Source organism: Ambystoma mexicanum, chromosome 4p, assembly GCF_040938575.1.
Source record: "Ambystoma mexicanum isolate Mex_15411 chromosome 4p, UKY_AmexF1_1, whole genome shotgun sequence".
In the NCBI taxonomy this organism is placed as follows: domain Eukaryota; kingdom Metazoa; phylum Chordata; class Amphibia; order Caudata; family Ambystomatidae; genus Ambystoma; species Ambystoma mexicanum.
The window spans coordinates 447,553,176-447,573,479 of NC_090927.1; the positions used below are offsets into that span (position 1 = coordinate 447,553,176).

Genomic DNA, 20,304 nt, shown 5'->3' on the forward strand with positions numbered 1-20,304 from the left:
TGTACGAAAGTTTCTTCTATATCATGTAATATCCGGATGCCCAGGTATTTGAATGATTCTGTTTCCCACTTTATCTACCCCCCCCCCCTGGTAAATTCCTCCACCTTACACCCTCTCAGCCCTCCCAGAGGGAACCAACAGTGACTTATCCTCATTGATTCGGAAGCCCAACAGTTGACGAAAGTTAGTTAGCACTTCCAACGACATTGGGAGATTCTCCCGCGGATTATTCACATAGAACAATAGAAACACTTGTCTACGAGCGCGATATAAATAAAATATAATACTCCTACGTCCCGTCCCCTTTCCTCCATACTTGTGGGACGGGACCGGAGCACTTTGTAAAAAGCATCCAAATTTTTACAAAAATGTGTCCTTCCTCTCTTTCCTGTGCGGGACCCGGCACGCGGCCGTAACCCCACCCACCTTAGCTCCGCCCCACGCATCACCCCTCAGTCCTTTTCTCCGCTCGATCGGGGCCGGACGCACTTGCATCCTCGGAAGACTTTCTTCCCTGTTTTCCTCTCTGGCTCTTGCTAGCGTTCGTCTTCTAGTCTGTCTGTCTTTTAAATTAGACTTTCCAGACTGTTCTTCGTGTCATCGTCGCTTTGCGAGGGCGGATCCCCATCCTCTTTGTTTAGAGTGTTTGGGTCCGGAACACGTTTGGGACTCCTGTTTTTACTGTGACTCCCTTTCGGTCCGGGCTCTTCAACATCAGTTGGAACGGTGGGAGGAGGTGTTCCGACACACTCCCCATCTCATTTTCAGGCTTTCATTGACGAGAAGAAGAAACGCCCGGTAAATTCTTTACTTTTCAGAGCACCCCGGCCGGGGGATACCTTTCCGGGTTCCTCTCGAGCCGGGAGGGACGTTGATCGCTCTGTCACCGGGGTTCGCCCTGAGGTGCCTGTCGGGCCTAATAATCCTACCGGAGTAACTTCCGAGGCCCCTCCTGTGGGGGCTGTGTGTAGACCCAGTTCTGCTGAGTCACAGGGTACCAGAGCTTGCTCTGAGGCCTCTCTTTCGGCTTCCCTCAAAAGCAAGACCGGGGTGCGCCCCGAGGCCTTGGCTGGGCTTGTGTTTACCAAACGGATGTTCAAGGCCCGTGCCGATAAGGCTATTACCGGGCCTAGGCCCGAGGTCCCTCGTACAGAGGCTAAGGCTACCAACAGTTCTGAGGGGCCGGGCGGGGCCCTGTCGGTGAAAGCGGTTTCTCACCGTTCCCGCTCTTGTGGTGATACCAGATCTGTTGAGGGGGCAAAGAAGCAAGGTTCTTCTTTTACCGGCAGTGCCGAGGTCCTTCCTTCGAAGGCTCAGTTGGCGGTTGGTATGTCGCAGAAACATTCCAGGCCTCACAGTACCGGCTCTGCCAAGGTTCCTTATGTTAAGGCTAAAATTAAGACCCCTGATCCATCGACGGGGATCCCAGCCTCACCTCCTCACGTGCCGCAGTTCCCCTCAGATGAAGACAAAATGGTGGCCGTTCCCGCCACGACCACGGCGGCCATTTTAGGTACTACCCCTACAACTACACCATCGGCCCCTGGTGTAGGGTTCGGTCCTTCGGGTGAACCTAAGGTCACTTGTGCGTATCCTTACTGGCCCGTTTATGATTGGAGCGCCCGGATGCCTCTTCCGCACAATGTTTCGTTGCCTGCAGGGGCGGCCCCTTTGATTTATGTGGATACGTCGGCGGAGGGCCCGGCGTGGCACCCCTTCTCCGTTACGTTCCTGGGTTTGTCCACCTCATGAGAGGCCTCCTCAGGTTCCGAAGCAATCTCCTGAGGACGCTTTTTTCTGTAAATTTCAAGCGCTTATGCGCACCGACCCCATGAGGGAGTATTTCAAATGGCTTTTTAAGGAAATTTGTCCACCAGCGCCCCCGGTTCCACCCGTTCCTCTGGTGGTTCCACCTTTGCCCATGGTGCCTGCCCCTGCTCTTCCGCCTTTGCCACCGTTGTCCCCAGTGGACAAGGCAGTGCCTGACATGGTTCAGCAGGATCCTGACCTGTCAGATGACCCTCAAGGCGAGCAGGACAACGAGGACCTTCCCCGCTCTGTTAGAGCTTTTCATGACCGGGTACTGGACATGAGGAATTTCTTGGATGTTCCAGTTCCCGAGGCACCTGCTCCACAGGAGGGCGTGCTTTCTGGGGCGTTCACCCTGTCTCCTTTGGAGCGTACTGGCCTTTTCCTGCAGAAGGATGTTTTGGCCGAGGTCCGAAGAGTCTGGGAGAAGCCACACTCAGGACTTTTTGTCAATAAATAGATTGACGCGAGGTGCAGGCTACACTCTTCGGAGGAAGTGGCCTTGTCGTCTTGTCCACCTCCCTCCTGCATAGTGGTGGCTGCGGCCACGTTGCAGTCCAGGCTTGCAGCATCCTCTTCTGCGACGGCTACTCAGGTCTTGAGAAGGGAGGACAAGCTCCTGGACTCCCTAGGGAGGAAGATCTTTGCCAATTCGGCCTTGCAGCTCAGGCAGGCTAATGCCGAATTGATTTTGGCCGGAGCTAACATGCGGATGTGGAAAGGTCTGTCGGAGTTTGAGCACATTCCGGTCGAGAAGTTGGAAGACTTCAGAGGTGACCTTTCCGATGCCAGGGTCTTGTCCCAGGATCTCCTGGAGGCTGTGGCTCATCACGTAGACACCTCGGCTCGGGGCATGATGCTCGGGGTTGATACCTCAAGGCAAGCGTGGTTGCATGTCACTAAGTTTTCGAAGGAAGTGCAAGACAAAGTATTGGATCTTCCATTCGATGGTAAGGAGCTTTTTCATTCGTCTACTGATGTAGAGCTCACCAAAACCAAGGATAGCACTCAGACGGCTAAATCATTGTCTGTTCTGGTTAAACCTCCCTTCAAGGCTCAAAGGCCGTTGTCGCAAGGGCGACCTTCTTCTGGTTTTAGGAGATTCCTCGACGCAGAGAAGAATCGCAGAGTGGATACTCCTGCGGGGAATAACCGCCATAGACAACAGCGTATGCAGTATTTCTCCCACTCCTCCGCCTCCTCATCAGGTTCAGGTGGCACCGCCACCGATAAACCTGCCAAATGAGGGTTTTCCGCACTCGCACGAGACCCCGGTGGGAGGGCGCATTGCGTCTCATTGGGAGGCGTGGTAGACCATCACAGAAGACAGATGGGTCGTGTCAGTCGCTCAGGCAGGCTTCCGCTTACCTTTACCCCCTACCCCACTCCTCAACCCTCCTTTTCAGCCGTTGGGCTCGCCCTCCCTCAACGCCGAGGTTCAGAAACTCCTGGACCTCAGGGCTGTGGAACCCGTTCCCTTTGGGGAGCGAGGGGAGGGCTTTTACTCCCGGCTGTTTACGGTGCCCAAACCCAACCAGGCTGGCCTGCTCACCATTCTAGACCTTTCCCAGTTCAACCTCTTTCTACCCAAAGAGAAATTCAAGATGATCACGCCCAGCCAGATGCGCTCCTCTTTGCAGATGGGCGACTGGCTCAGTGTAGTGGATCTTCAGGACGCGTACATGCATATCCTAATTTGGGCTCCACACAGGAGGTACCTCCGTTTCTCTTTGGGAGAGGAGCACTTCCAGTTTCGGGTGCTTCCTTTTGGCCTCAGCTCGGCGCTTTGTCTCTTCACGAAGATGATGTCGGTGATTGCGGCCTATCTTCGTCTTCAGGGTATCCATGTGTATCCTTATTTGGACGATTGGCTCCTACGCAGCCCTTGTCCGCTGGCGGCAGCAGGCAACCTCCAGTCTCTCCTTCAGCTCCTGTTCCATCTTGGGCTGTCGGTGAACTGGCGGAAATCCTCCATGACGGTCTCACAGGACCTGATTTTTCTGGTTTTTCGTTGGAACACGATTGACTGCAGAGTATACCTGACCGGGGACAGAATGGCGGATCTGTTGGCCACGTGTCAGATGTTTGCGCAGTCGGAGAGTATGTCGGCCTGGTGGTTCCGGAGGCTTCTGGGCCTCATGGCCTCGTGTGTGCTGGCTCTGCCTCTTGCTCGTCTCAAAATGAGACGGACTCAGATGGCCCTTCGGAATTCATGGCGTCAGGCAATGGACCCAGACTCCATGCAGATAATGATTCCCGATTCCATGAGTGGACCTGGACTGGTGGTCATCTCTCAGCAATCTGTCTGGGAGCGCAGGGTTTCAGGACCCAGTCCCTATGGTGACGATCACGACGGACTCCTCCCTCCTTAGGTGGGGTGCGACATTGGATCTCTTTCAGGGCTCGGACCTCTGGTTACCTCAGGACCAGCTCCTACACATAAATCATTTGGAGCTTCTGGCGATTTTTCTGGCGCTCAAGGCGTTCAGACCTCTCATTGTCAACAAGGTCGTCCGCATAAGAACGGACAGTGTGGTGTCCATGTACTACATAAACAAGCAGGGGGGAACGAAGTCTCACCCTCTCGTGGATCTGGCCATTCAGATTTGGGAGTGGGCCGTGCTTCATGGGGTCTGGCTGCTTGCAGTGCACATCCCGGGCCGGCTGAATGTCACCGCGGATGCCCTCAGCCGGCAGACAGTGGTCAACTACGAGTGGGAGTTGAAGGTGGAGATCCTATCATGGATTTTCTCACGTTGGGGCGCACCAGAGGTGGACCTCTTCGCCACAGCGATGAACAAGAAGCTTCCTCAGTACGCCTCCAGAGGGGGGCTGGGAGCCTCCTCTCTGGGGGACGCACTCGAGATCCCATGGCACAACATGAGAGCTTGTGCCTTCCCGCCTCTGCCTCTGGTTCATCAAGCAATTTGGAAGTTGAAGAGTTCTGTCAACTGTTCTCTTCTACTGATAGCTCCGTGGTGGCCGGCCAGGTTTTGGTTCTCAGAACTTCAACACCTGTCGGTGTGTCCGCCGATCAGGTTACCAGTAACTCCCGATCTTCTCCACCAAAGGGAACAGCAGATGTGGCACCCCTCCCCACAATCGCTCAGCTTGGCGGCATGGTGCCTGAGTTCAGGTCTTTAGAGCATCTGAATTTGTCTGCGGATAACATGCGTATTATCCAGGCAGCCAGAAAACCCTCGACCTGATCTCAGTACAAGAGTAAATGGCTCAGGTTCTGTCATTGGTGTCTAGAGAAGAAATTGGATCCAAAGGGGGACCACGGTTGACGCGGTGTTGTCCTTCGTGTCCTCCCTAGCAGAGTCAGGGGTTCATGTTCTGTCATGCAGGACTTACCTTTCAGCGGTCTCTGCTTATCTTTCTACGGATCTGTGTTCGTTTTCTCTGACTAACCCAGTGGTAAAGAGGCATTTCGCTGGTTTAACACGCCTTTACCCTCCAGTTCGTAATCCGCACCCGCCATGGGATCTAAATGTTGTCCTGACGGCGCTGTGCCATAAACCCTTTGAGCCAATGGCTACTGTTGACCTCAAGTTCTTGTCTTGGAAAATGTCCTTTTTAGTCGCCGTCACATCAGCAAGGAGAGTGAGGGAGCTCCAGTCATTGTCGGTGGAGCATCCTTTCTTGGTCTTTCACAAGGACAAGGTAGTCCTTCGAACTAATCCGGCTTTTCTTCCGAAGGTAGTGACCGAATTCCATTTGAATCAATCGATCTCCCCAACGGTCTTTTTTCCGAACCCCGCCTCTGAGGCGGAGAGGGTTCTACATTGTCTTGATGTCCGAAGAGCTCTTAAGTTCTGCTTGGATAGGACTTCCGAGCTTAGAAGTTCTTCTCAACTTTTTGTGACTTTCGGCAACCCTCAAGGCAAGCAGGCGTGTAAGGCAACTATTTCTAGGTGGATTGCCGCCTGCATCACGGAGTCTTTAACTATCCAAAAGCTGAAACCTCCTAAAGGTATTCATGCGCACCTGGTGCGGGGCAAGGCAGCTGCGGTTGCTTTTCAGAAGTATGTTCCCTGGGAGTCCATCGCTAACGCAGCTACTTGGGCCTCTCCATCTGCTTTCTGTAAGCATTACTGCCTCGATGAGTTCTAGAGCTGATGCTCAGTTTGGTCAGTCTGTGCTGAAGAACCTTTTTCAGTAAGGGGTATTTCCATCCACCCGTAGTTCCTGTAAGGAGTGCTTGGGAATCTCCCACAAGTATGGAGGAAAGGGGACGGGACGTAGGAATATTACCAGGTTGCTCCCCGTAGTGACCACCTTATTCCTAGTCCATAGTCCCCTTTCCTCATTACGCCCGCCGTCCCCTCTAATAAGGTTCCTCTGTTATTGGTAAAGGGTCTCTGACCTGGCAAAGAAAAGGGCTGAGGGGCGATGCGTGGGGCGGAGCCAAGGTGGGCTGCGTTACGGCTGCGTGCCGGGCCCCACGCAGGAAAGAGAGGAAGGACACATTTTTGGAAAAATGTGGATGCTTTTTACAAAGTGCTCCTGTCCCGTCCCACAGGACGGAGAGATGTCCCACAAGTATGGAGGAAAGGGGACTATGGACTAGGAGTAAGGTGGTCACTACGGTGAGTAACCTGGTAATTTCAATTCATTTCATCGTCTGCATATAACGACACTGTGTCTCACCCCTCCCGCTATAATCCCCGCCTCACCCATCTCTTGTCGCAAGAACTCTGCCAATGGCTCCAGCGCCAATGTGAAAAAAATCTGAGACACTTTGCACCCCTGCCTTGTCCCTCTTAACACTTCTCCGAGACCCATTCATCAGTCCTCACCATCGCTACCGGCTTGTTATACAATAGGCTCATCCAATTACAGATGTTTTCCCCAAACCCAAATTCCTTCAATACCCGGAAAAGCCATCTCCACTCGATCGAGTCAAACGCCTTCATGGCATCGAAAGATGCTATTGCCATTTCCCACTTCTGAGACTTAACCTTGTCCATCACGTGGTGGAGGCGGCAGATATTGGCAGTCATGTTCCTCCCCCCGATAAACCTTCATTGATCTGGGTGTACCTGTTTCGGGGCTACACTCGCTATTCTATTTGCCAGGATTTTCCCATCAATATTCAACAAAGAAAAGGAGCGGTATGACATACAATCCAGTGGGTCTTTCCCTTCCTTTAGTATTCCTCTTACAATGGCTTCTCTCATGGACTCCGGGAGGTTCCCGCTTTGAAACGCTTCATCGTACAGAAGGTCTATGTATTCAAAATAAAACTCTATAGGTAGCCCATCACTACCAGGTGCCGTACCTTTCCACATAGAGCGCACCGCCCATCGAATATCTCCCTCCTCTATTGGTGCCTCCAAGCCTTCCCCCAATTCCACCCCTAGCCTTGTAAGTCGAATTATTTCAAACAGATCCTCTGCTTCCTCTTCAATGTATCTCCCTTTGTTCATGTAAAGTTCCCTATGGAATTCCATGAATGTCTTATTAATCTGGTCCTGGGTGCCCACTATTTACCCCGACTTGGTTCTGATTTGGGTTATTACTGCCTCTGGCTTTCCCTGCGTATTAGCCAGGCCAAGAGTTTCCCTGTCTTAGCTCCCTCTCCATGTAGTCGAATATTCCGTCTACTATTATCATAGTGTGCCAGGTCCGTTATGGTCTCACTATATAATGCCAGGTTCTGGGCTTGTTTGTCCACTGCCAGCTTTCCCCTTTGCCGCCTCCCTATCCAGTTCTGCCACCTGCTCCTCCGCCTGTCACAACTTTTCCTGTAGCCTCTTCTTCATCCCCACGGTCATTGAGAGGCAGACTCCTCTTATATTTGCCTTAAAGGCCTCCCACAACACCCCTATTGGTGACACTGATCTCTAATTCAGCTCGAAGTAGCTCTCAATACCCTTCTGTATCTCGTTTTTGAAGGCCTCGTCTCCCACCGATTCTTTGTCCATGCGCCTTAGCCGCCGAGGGAGTCCCCTACCCACCACCTCAACTACCAGGGGCAAATGGTCCAAGAGAGTGCCCCCCAAATACTCTGGTTCATTAAATTGTTGGCAGTGCTCTCTCCCTGTCAATAGGTAGTCTAAACGAGAATATGATCCATGTGCTCCCGAGTTATAGGAAAACCCCCTCTCTTCCCCATGTCTCTCTCTCCATATCTCCACCAGGTCTAGTTCCTCCATTACCTTGTGTAGTGATGCTGCCATTTGTTTTTTTAACCAGGCCCTGCTCCTCCCGTGTGACCCAGGCGCTCGTTTAGGTAACAATTAAAATCCCCCCAATATAATAATTTCATCCCTGTAAGCTCCCATCATACGTAGCACCGAGGGGGTAGTATTCTTCATCATCCACGAGTACGAATTTGCTATGCATATCGAATGCTTCTCATATTGCCCCGACATTACTATTGTTCTCCCTACCTCATCCCTCCGTACCCTTTACACCTGTAGAGGCACCCCTGCCGCCACCCATATCAATTCCCCTCTGGCTTGTGACGAGTACGCCATTCCCATTACCCGTCCACCCCATCATTTACCCAAGGTTACCAGATCCGCCTGAACCAGGATCATTTCCTGTATCAGGGCAATTTGTATCCCCTGTCTTCTCAGGAACTCTCCCACTCTTTGCTTCTTTTGTTTTGTGCCTAGTCCCCAAACATTCCAGGTCCCAATTTTCAAACCTTTGGGCCTCGGCATTTCTGTCTGCTACTCCTCATATCCCGTCTCTCCCTTACCCAGCCCCTTATTCCGTCCCCACCCATCCCTCCTCTGATGTTCTCTCCATCCCAATACGGTATTGTTGTGATGATGTTCCCAATTCCCATTTCTGTCATGTAGGCTTTTATGTCTTGTCTGATCTCCTCCCTACCCCTTAACTGTGCCCAACCTACTAACCTTCCCCAACATGATGCCCTCCCCGCAACTCCTTTCCCTCCCCCAACTCCCCATTCCCTCTCCTCACTTCCCCCCCCCACCCCACAAACTTTGTCCTTAGACCCCTGGGCTGGTTCATCCCACCTTTTCACCTCAGCGCGTGGGTTAGCAGCCAGTGGCGTCATCATGCCCCCGCCCGCCAGTTCCAGAAACTGTCTCCTTTTTTCTCATTATTGCCCCAGCATTTGTTCACCAGCCATAGCTCCCCGGTTTATACTCATGGCCACCGCTAGACCCTGTTTCCTTCAGACCCCTGCATGAGCTTGTGCCCCTTCCGGACCTCTCCCAGTTCCCGGCTCCCCTCTGTGTGTATTAGCCTCCAACCAATCCCACACCTCCTTTGGGGACATAAATATCCATGACCTTCCCCCTGAAATGACTCATTTTAGCCGGGTAGAACATCATATATTTTATGTTCAATTCACGAAGCCGTCTCCAGAAATGCATCATACATCCTCCTCTGGCGCTGCTTCTCCAAGGTGAAGTCCGGTAATATGCGTAGCCTCGTGTTTCCAACTTCATAGAATCCTGCCTTGCGGGCATCCTGTAATATGGCATCCCGGTCTCTAAAGTTCATCTTCCCGGCACCCTGTGGGCCCTTTCAACAGTGAAGAATTTGGAAAGGCCCTTTATCCCCAACACCTTCAGGACTAGATATTCCACAAAGAGTTCCGCACTAGGCCCTTCCTCTCTCTGGCAGCCCGGCCAGTCGGATATTACAGCGTCTAGAGCAGCCCTCTGCATCCTCCGCTCTCAGCTCCAAGTTCCTGGTTGCCCCCACCAGGCCTGCCACTTGGTTCTTCAGGCGTTGGAGATAATCTACCACTGTACTGACTCGTTGCTCCACTTCTGTGACTCGTTCACATACCTTGCGTACATCAGCCCGCACCAAGGACACATCCACTCCTTCCTCCTTGATGCTCCCTTCCAGGGACGATCTAGTTGCCCGACTCGCTTCCTTCAGGACGTCCAAGGTCACCCCACCACCGCCTGCTGTCGCCCCTTCCTCTGTGGCCCAGGCCAGTTCCTCTTGTTTCTGTGCTTTACCCTTCGTTTCTGTGTACTTTTCCATTTTCTACTGGCCTTTGACGATGCTGAACACGTTACTGTCCTTGCCTATACTCAAGGTGAGCTGTCCCTGCCTCTCAGGGTCGCCCGGGGCCCCAGCAGTATAACTGTGCCCTCTTCTGCTCAGTTCTGGTGATTCTAATATGTCAATATGCTATATGCTGTTTCAGCACCTGATGGATTGTGTGGTGCAATGGAGGGTCACCTCCTCCAGTCCGTTGACTGTCCCAGGCCTCCAGGTCAAACCCTTTGGTGTTACCCCTCCCACGTCCGCAGTGGCCTGACCACCCCTGCCTTCCTCCCCTATCCCACTTTCGGCCTTTGGTCTTTACCAGTGTCTTGATCCTTCCCTCTCTGCTTTATCCACTGTCAAAGGAGGGCAGGGTGAGCTCTGTTGGAGGGGCCCAAGGCTTCAGTGGTAGTCTTCCATCTCTCCCTTCTCACCTCTCTGCAGAACTAGTTATGTACCTGCAAACAGACTCCTTTCCGCCTAATCACTTGCCTGGTCCGGATTTCAGAATGTGGTCTTCCGACCGTCCCGTTCTCTTGTGTCCTTTGTGGCTTCTCTCCAATTGTAAACCTTGCCTGCAGATCAGCTGATCCAGGGCCGTCGGTCCGCTCTTGTCCCTTTTGCTGTCTTGGTCTCACTCGCGGCTCCACCTCCTCCGTCTCTCGAGGTATCTCAATGCTGCATCGGAGAGGTGTTCCGCTCCTGTGGCTCTGGGAGGGGGATGGGGTGAATTTCGGCACCTCCTGTTATTCGTACCACGAGCGGAGGAGGAGTACAGCCAAGCGCGGATACTTTAGGGGGGCTGCGCGCTGCACTCATAGGGACTGTGGTGTCCTTCCCGGGGGGTCGGCTCCTATTGGCAGCCTTCCCGCTCACTCACGAGTGGCCGCTGCTTCCTCTCAGATGGCCCAGGCGGCCATTTTGGTTGTATTTTTCGCAGTCTCGCCACCTGATCACGTATCCACTTAGTGACAGGTACTGCCCGTATCACTTCTCCTCCGGGTCTCTTCGCACGGTGCTAGGTTGCACCCCCTCGTTGTGCTGGGTCTGGATCACTTTTTCAGGGATCAGTCATCTGATTTTCACAGGATTTTGGCTGGCGGAGCGAGACCTCTGAGAAACTACGTGTGCATCCCTTGCCGGCAAGACACGGTCCTCTCTATTCAAAGTTAACTTGATCAGTTAATTTGCCCCGGCCATGCTGGTTCAAGTTATTGATCACTGGAATCAATGGGACAAAAACAATAAGCTTGCTGCAGGTATGGGTAAATGTTAGGTACTTTTTACTTTTTCGCACTGGTGCAGCAAGAAAGGCACCAAGCTAGATGGGGAGCTTGAAAACCCCCTCTTCTGATGTTTTTCCAAAATCAGCCCTGGGGAGGATATTGCAAGGCCACCCTATTCTGGTGAAAAGGGAAGACACCGATAGGTTATTCAACCCCAATCAAGTTAAGGTAGCAGAGAAGCAAGGCTTAGTCTCAGGAAGGGTGTGAGAATGGTCTAGTGCTACAGTGAGTCCACACAGAGCAACACCAATAATTCTAGTTAGATAGATATGTAGGTATTAGGCCTTTAAAATATACATTAAGTAAGTAAAACCCTTAGTCATGTATACATTCACCCTTAGGAGAAATAGAATAGCATTTGATTCAATGACCAGCGATCATTGGCGATGTTCAAGGGACAAACAAAAGAACAGGCCCAGCCTGCGTTCATGCAAGAAGGCTGAGAAGTGCAGTAGCAGGTGTCTTGTTCGAACTCCATGTTCCAACAATGTACTTGGAACAGTGAAGTCTGCAGCGAGGTAGCTCCGGCGAGGACTGGTGAGTCCACTGGTTGGCCCAGGGACAATTCTGTAGGCTCAGATCTTTGAGCAGGGGTCGAGACTGGTTGTTCACACCAGACCAGAGGTCAAAGAACCAACAAGGGCTTTCTTGAAATCAGCACAGAGGAGCAGGATTTCAATGGCACAGCATTGGAGTCAATGCTGTTGAGCTTCAGGGTTCGTCAGCCGGCTGCACTTCGGTAGAGGTCTTGGGTCCAATGAGGATCTGCCCAAGCCCACCAATGATAAGGATCTGCACCATTCAATCATGCTTTAACTAGCCAATCATGGATCGCCACCGACCACAAAATCTGCCCAGCATCAGACATTCATGCACCAGGGATGTGGATAGGGGCTAGACAGTCCCAGCCCTCCCCTCCTCCACTGCACACACAAACCAGCCCTTAGCCTGCGAAAGCCAAAGCTTTCCCTGGGAAAGGGCATTCCACATATGGCATTTCCTGACCTAATTAGGCCAATGAACAATATGGCCAAAGAACAAGTGAAAAACCTTGTGGCACGGCCCTCCTAGGGTGGCAGCCACCTTTTAGTAGCCATTCGCGGTAAATGCAAAAGTAAAAAAAATTGCACTGCTGCCACCAGTTTGTCTTAGGCACACCATAATATAAAAAGATATAGAAATAGAAAGTATCCTAACTGCACTCACTCGAAGGTGATGTGTGCAATTGTAACAGTACAAGAAATTCACAAAGAGAGACATAGTCTCTCAGTATTGATAGTCTTGAGGAAAAGTCTGTTTCCCCATAAGAATTAGCCAAAAGGCAAAAGAAGCAAATCTGAAGGCTTTGCTTGGCTCCAAAAGTTCAGGAACGGTTACAAAACAAGCAAAAAGAAAGGGTGTCCTATGGGAGTCGGTGGGAGGAAAGCAGCAAAAAGAAAACCTTTCCTAATAACCCCCGAAATAAGAATTGCAGCCCAAAGTTCAAGAACCTGCATGCCAAGGAGAGCAATCAGTGGTCAAAAAGGTCTGCAAAACCCCACGGCTCTCGGACCCAGAAGGGAATAAACATCAGGGTGAGGGTCTAAAGACCTGTATCCAGAGCGCTACCTGGTGAAAATTTTGCGCAGGAACCCTGGTTGCATGGATGAGTTTCTAGCGGTGGGGCTCCTGAAGTTCTGCTAGTGCAGACACTCCATCCAGCACAGGATCTCAGATCTTCATTGTAGGTTTTCCTTTGAATCCATGCTTTCAAAAACCATGACTGGGGGTAATCGTCCATTGCATTTGTAGCACCATGATTGTGTCACTTTTTCCCTGTCCATTTTAGAGCCTGCAAGAATGTGCAGCCCTAAAAAAGGCTATGAAGTACTGCCTCTTCTCTCATTCTATTCCAAGGGGATTCCGTCCTCTCCGCCTCCCCCCCACCCACCCAAAAGCTGGTAGATTTATCCTGGTGCAATTCCCACTCATTCCTGAATACTCCCTTACCATGACCTATTATTATTTTGCTGACCTTTTCACAGGTACTTACCTCATGTTTCCGCATGTATTACTTTGTGTTTTTTTAACATGTAATCTGTTCAATGTCTGCTGTGTATACATGTCTCTCGTGGCCGAAATATGGAAGAGTGAATTAAAATTACCTCAAGCAACCCCTATTAAACTTATTAGAACGTGAGTAGGATTTCCCTCTCTGGAATGTATGGGTTTAATTAAAAGCTTTAACTTGTTTTATAAAAGTGAATGCCGCAATTTACCCCTTGTTCAACATGTTGCGTGAAGCCTTGTTACTACAGTGGAAAATATCTCTTGGAATTTGCAGCAAGCTAAAATAATGTTTTTAGAGATAATTGGTTTTGATCATGCAGTAATCTGTTTAACAGATTTTGATTCCATAAATCTAAAAAAAAGATTAAACATTAGGATAACTGCAAAATGTTTGATTACATTTTAGGAGGATAAAACACATACTGAATATACGAAATTCTATCTGCAGCATAATGGAGAACAGGCTAATGTACCAAAATTCCTAAACCAAGACATAACACGATTTTACATGAAGTTTAGAGTTAGCATATTAGAGACTCGTGCAATTTTGGGACCTCGTTTCAAGAAAAAAGCAGCTCTCTAGACACTGCAATTTCAGGGAAATCGAAAACCTTGAAACACTTATATGTAACATGCCCAGAAACCTTCATCTTGCAACACTTTCTTTTTCTTCTGATGTTTTGTGCATAATCTGGGTTCTTTAGAAATTTAATTATGGGCCCATTTTAATGTCTGATCAGCAGGTTTTACTAAGTTTAGCCAATACAACGGCATTGAAGGAAATTATTTATTGAACCAATTGCATGTTTTACCATTTGTCATTGAATTTGATAATTGTTTTTTTTTAAATGTTTTTTAAATGTAAGTATATTCATGAATTTATTATGAAAGGTTTATTTAAAACAATAACACCATCAACCAAAAGGAATCGCTGGGTTACTTGACTTACCTCACCGGGGCCCAACTAATTTTGAAGAAAATGATGTAGGTTTACTTGCTCCTCACTTTGCATTCTACCCACGTTTTGAATTGTTACTCACTTCTCTACAGCGTCCTTTCTGGAATCGCTCCCACTGATCAGACCTTTATCTGACTGTGACCAAGTCAGTCTGGCATACAGATTTTGGGTGCCCTCCTTGTACTCTTCCTTTAATCTTCCACTAACACGTGCTGCTCTCATATTTCAGCTCTATCAAACTCTTGAAATGCAACCGCTAGGGTGCAATTTGCCAACTTGTAGGCATGCGTCGGCACTGGGAGACCACAACTGTGGTAACTGTTGCAGTATAAAACAATATTTACATTGATTGGGAGTATTCCGTTTTAGAAGCCAGGTCATTAAATATGTAATTCTTTTAAAGTGCTGCTGTAAATCTCATTTGCCACCACACTTTAAATCCATAAGCACTGGGTTGTAATGGTGAAACTGTTGTGGTCACACATGTTTATTTGTTTATCTTTAGACATTGTACAAGACACAGGTACGAGAACTGAAGGAGGAGTGTGAGGAGAAGGTCAAAATCTGCAAAGAAATACAGCAAAAGGTTCAGGAACTACAGGACGAGAGGTGAGACATTGTTGCTTTGTAGATAAGGCAACCCAAAGAGGAAAGAAGAGTGTCTTGTTTGTGTATGTGCACATGGAGTTTCATGGTGGGTCTTCTGTTCTTCTGCAGAGATTCCTTGGCTGCCCAGCTGGAGATCACCTTGACTAAAGCCGACTCTGAGCAGCTTGCTCGCTCCATCGCGGAGGAACAGTACTCTGACCTGGAGAAGGAAAAGATCATGAAGGAGCTGGAAATCAAGGAAATGATGGCCAGGCACAAGCAGGAGCTCACTGAAAAAGATGCCACAATAGGATCTGTAAGGAAACTGCTGCTCACAATGCTTACATGGTGTTCCTCTTTGGCTAACCTGGTCACCTTTCTTATTAATTTATTTACATTTTTTGTATTCTGGTGCTGTAAAGTGCAAATCTAGATGAGAGCAAAGGAACATTGCACAAGACCGGTGACAAAGTTCAAGCTTGCAGTATAGAGGAGACTGTGGGGAATGATTTAGAAAAAAAAGCACTTTGACGTTTTAATTGCTGCCATTTTTAGTGGCTGTCCTGTATAGTGACGTGGTATGTCCCAACACTTAAGAATAAGTGGAAGGGGACTCTTTTAAACCAGCCCTTCAGACTCTGGGGAGACAATCCCCAAAAGGCCGGCCTAAGATACAAAATAGTTTGTTTAATAAAAGGCAAAAAACACTTCTGTTATAGACTTTCTATACCCAACTGCCATATTTAGGCATTCTATGTTACCTTGGGGCTATATGGAAGGCATAATGAACATCCTGGCACTTCAAGTTATTTGTCTGAGAATATCCTTTCTGGTGGGTTCCAATGGAAGCCAGAGCATGCTCCACTTATCTATAACAAAGCTCGATAGAGGTTGCACTCCTTTCTGCAACCTGTCAGTGGTGTTCCCCTGAAACTCTTGGCATATACAATGATGGTGCAGCTAGGGCTTTCAAAATATTTTTTGTCCTGCTGTGTTAATAGTGCTGATAGTTCATGGTAGAGTTGGCATAAAAATGTTTCCTGAAAACCCACTTCCTGAATGTCTATATTACAAAATATCAGTACTAGTGTTCAGTGAACATTTTAAGAAATTTCAACTCTTTCCATAAGCTCAATTTGTCAGTTCTGTAATTGAAGCTGGAATTGCTTTAAGAGACATACCTATATCTGGTACATGCAAAGATCTATGCTAAATTAACTCAATCTTGATAGACAAAGATGAATTGTGCTATAGACCGGTCTGGCATATACTCAGTCACACCCCAGCATCAACTGGGGATTTTACTTGACGTGTCAGAGAAATGAGAAACTGTCTAGCATTGGGAGTCTGGATTGCCCCACTCTGCATTCTATTGCCCTACACCTATAGTCTATTGTTTTTGAAAAATTGGTAAAGGTTATTAAATAAATGGGTTTTGTTCACCCTGCAGAGAAGTCACAGCAGTGTGTACCCCTCTGGGCTTCGGTAAGCCTTTTCTAAACGTCTCACAATCTCCTCCTCAGTTATGAGCCTTGCTCCCCTCCCTTCCACCTTCATACCTCACCGTCTCTGGTCCCTAACCTTGTCCTTTTGCAGAATATCATTGATTAAAATGATGTTGTTTGTAAGATTCTTTCCCCTTTTACTTGCATCGAATTCAGTGGATCTCTGGTTCACAACTTCGAATTCACTCTGTATTGTTTTGTTTATTTATATAGTGCCTATGCACGGGAAAGTGTTTCAAATGCACTCTGCGATGTTCTGGTTAGTACAAGACCTCAAAATGTGCACTAGCCATTGACGATGGATCATCTTCTCTTGGGGATAAAGAAATGTGTGCATGTGGTGAATGCAGAGGACAAGTAACTTTTTATGCTGGGCTAATAGCTTGCGACTTGAATAATTTTATCTTGGTTGCTACAGTTATGGCAGTGTAGCATGCCAACTCTACTGAAGAGAAAGGGAATTGTGATTAGCATTTTACTACAATGATGCTACATTTAAATGTATTTTGGATGTTAAAGGAAGAATAAATATGCTACGTAGTTTTGGTAAGACTTTTCACTAAGGGTGGGTAACTCATTTTAAGATGTCACTAGTGTATCCGGTAATTTCCAGTACCTTTTAAGATGTTGGTGAGAGCGATATCGTATTCTAAAGATGGCTCCCAGACATTTTCTTCTGTAATAAATGCTTGTTCTGACTTTGCCATGTCAGCTCTGCAATCTGCTAGAGAAGCCAAGGGCGTGTGTGAATGGAAAATTGGCCCCCACAGCAGACCACTTGTAGTGTTCATGCTCAGTCTGCTGTCCCGCTTCACGGCCATTGTGTGTGGTACTAGGGTTACATAAATGTAGCCGTCCACTGCTCATGCTTTTGGCAATGCAGGCGGTGGTGATCCAGATCTGTCTGGAAACACCACGTTCTTTGCCTGTTCTTCACTGTCCGTTTTCACTGAAGGCCCCAGCAATCAACAGACTGAGAGTAGATTTAGGGTATATTAACCTTTAACAGAACTGGTCTGGTAAGACTCTGAGGATTGTAACTAAGGCGTTCTCTCCAACGCTCTCGACTTCCCCGCAAGCTCTCTCCATTTTAGCCGAGATGTCCCTAACCCCCAGAATCTCTTCAATGTCCTCTAAAGCAAGTTCACCCCCACTATCTCTTTCTAATCTTGATGGAGAAACCTCAAGGCCATGGCCCTTTCTATCTTTGGGACTTTCTAAGCCGTACCGCTGTTCTGTTGGGCTACCCAATGTCACCAGTGTTTTCAATTCCACTCTCCTCTTCTCGCTGTTTCTGTGACTCGTATCTCTCCCTCAATCATTATCTCCACTCTCCTCCCTTGTGATCTTCCTAGCCTACTTCTCCAACTACCTGTACCTTTTCCTTCTCTTCTCTCTCTCCTTCTAGCTATTCTTTCTTTACTTCTATCTACTCCTCTCTCCTTCTCCTCTACCCTCACTTCCACTGACATCACCTGTCTCCTCTTTCTACCTGCACCCCTCTGCTTTCTCCCTCAACCCGTCTACTCCTTTTATCTGCTGATCTTACACTCACTCTGCCTGTGTCTCCCAGCTACCTTCCTCCTTTCTCCAACCTCCCCACTACTACTCCTACCACATTTTATTGTACTGTAATATACCCTCTGTCACTGTTGAGATGGATTTTCAGAATCAACCATATGGTTGGATTCTGAGAGGCCAACATGGTCAGCAGAAAATACACTGAATTCTAGCTAAAACCAGTCAAAGGAGTATGACGAATCACGGGTATTGACCACTTCTCCTCAAGGGGGAGCCTCCCCACCCTGCTGTGAGGATAGGAGGTCAGCCCGCTCCGCAAAACCCTCCTTAGGGGTTGAGGCAAGTGGGACCACACTGGGTAAAACTCCCCCTTTGGGGACAAGGACTCTGTTCCTGTGACGAACTCCCTGCATGGACAAATGTAGTTGCATACATGGGACTACCCGTTAAACTGAAGAATGTGGCATCCTTATCTTTGGCTAAAGGCAATGCAAGATTAAACACAGTGGCACAAGAAAAGGAATATGTCTCTTTTAATACGAGATGCATATTTAACTGTGCCGAGGAGGAAGAGAAGAGAGGAGCCTGTTGCGCATGGGAAGTCCCCTGACGACATTGCGCCGGCTGGAGGCAAAGCGCAAACTAGTCGCAGAGTCCACGACTTGTGGAGAGAGCGAGAACACGAGGACGAGACATAGAAGAACCAGCATATGGAGACACGAGGCAAGTCTTGGGTCAACCGAGAGGGGAACAAACAACCCGGTGGTGGCGTGGCTACAAGCTATATGTGGTAGGCAGGACTCCCCAGGAGCAATGCTGATACCGCCCTTGCAGGAAGCGTGGGTAGCTTCACCCAGCAGCACCAGTACGAAGAAGAAGCCAGACACAAACCCCAGAACGTAAATCCGAGAAGCAGAGAGAGAAAACTTTACTGAGTGAGAGCCAAGCCTAACCACCGGCCCATACCAAATGAGAGGCCCCTGGTGGACTGGGAGAAGCGGGAGGCCCGTAGGATATATTTATCAATGAGAGAAAACTTGTCCCAGTCACTAGAATGAGAAAGCAGGGCTAAACTTATGTGATGGAGTTGAGGCAAATAACGAGTAATCCAGAAAAAAGGAAACAGTTCTTGTATGAAGCTGGAGGTGAAAACCCTAGAAGAGATGGTCAATGCCACTGGGATATATGCAGTAAGAAAAGACACTAAGACTGAGAACTGATCATAATAGAAGCTTAGAAAGGGGCGAAGGAAACCCTTCATCAAGTACTCTTGCAGGGAAGGCATTGAAGGAAACTATAAGGAACAATAAAACACCATTCACGTATTCCTGGATTGGGGGCGTGGGAGGACGGCCTGCGAGGAAAATACAAGTAACAATCTGAGTATTAAGAAACGTTACTGGCACAGAAAGTACAAGAGTGAAAAGTGTTCTTGAGGAGCTACAAGAATTGATTGTGGAGACTATATGTCCCACCAAGAGGTGTTATAATTCAAGAGGCCATTGAATGAACTGGAGGGGAGTCCAGGCGAAGACAAATCATTCCTGTGGTCTATTTAATTTAGTTAAATTTAGTTGCTGGGCCATGTAGGGGAGTTTGGACGGAAGACATATTTTCGTTTGGGCTTCATGACAACGGACAAGCACCTTTAGTTTTTTTAGATAGGTAGGTTTCTCCCTCTAGGGATAGAGAAAGTTAGGCCTTCCACTTATTTACATTAAAAACAACTTGAACCATGCCTTCAGAGTGTCCAACTCCTTCTTCCGACCCGCCACAGTAGGTCAGAAACTTGTAAGGCTTAGACTTGGGAGTAGTGTGAGAGTGGTGTAGGGCTACACTGAGGCAACCACAGAGCAGTCCAATAATTCCAGTTAGACTAAGAAGTATAACAGTATTCAATATTTATATCAAACACATATATACAGCACCTACACTTTGAGACACAGTTAATCAATAGTGAGCCTAATCCTGAGCAAAACTTTTCAATAACTGTGTGTGGTAAAGGAAGTCAAGGTTTAGGAAAACAGTAGATTAAAAACTAGTAAAACACAGGTAAGTAACCAAGTAGAGAAATAGAAATCCTAGAAATTAGATCCCTAAGCAAGTCCAGCCCTGAGATGAAGTGGTGCCTAGTGCTCGAGAGACACCAGTTCCACATGATATACTGTTCAGGTAGGTTTGCTATTGGATTTGTGCAATTCCTGTGGTTGTGGTTAAGTGTTCCAGAAATCGGGAAAAGTGTCATCTCTAGTTGCAGCACATTAGGGATTACCGGGGATTTGGGGGTTAAACACCCTTACAACCCTATGCAGAGTCAGGAGAGAAGAAATAGGTAGTATAACTGTATAATGTACCTACTCCACTCCGATTCTCCTAGAGACCACTTCAGTGGTTCCTAGAGCCACTGGGCCACTTACTTCTGTGATGTGTCTGGTTAAGGGAAGTCCAGGGGCAGGGGGTGCAGAGGTCTTTTTCGGCATTGGATCCGGCTAGTATACTGTTCAGACTCTGGTGATAAGGTTCTGAAGATATTAGGAAATGTGTAATTTTTTATTTGCTCGAATGGTACATTTCAACCAATTTGGCCTGTACTATTTGA

At 48.4% G+C, this 20,304-nt stretch overlaps 1 protein-coding gene across 3 annotated transcripts in view; it reads left to right on the forward strand.

Moving 5' to 3' along the window:
- The window catches only part of ROCK2 (Rho associated coiled-coil containing protein kinase 2), a 1,440,935-nt gene that overhangs the window by 1,252,068 nt on the left and 168,563 nt on the right, over positions 1-20,304 (forward strand). For all 3 annotated transcript variants that reach the window (XM_069605961.1, XM_069605962.1, XM_069605963.1), the window contains exons 21-22: positions 14,597-14,700; positions 14,809-14,995. In XM_069605961.1, the coding sequence (XP_069462062.1) occupies positions 14,597-14,700; positions 14,809-14,995 (291 nt within the window). The remainder of the gene's footprint in view (positions 1-14,596; positions 14,701-14,808; positions 14,996-20,304) is intronic.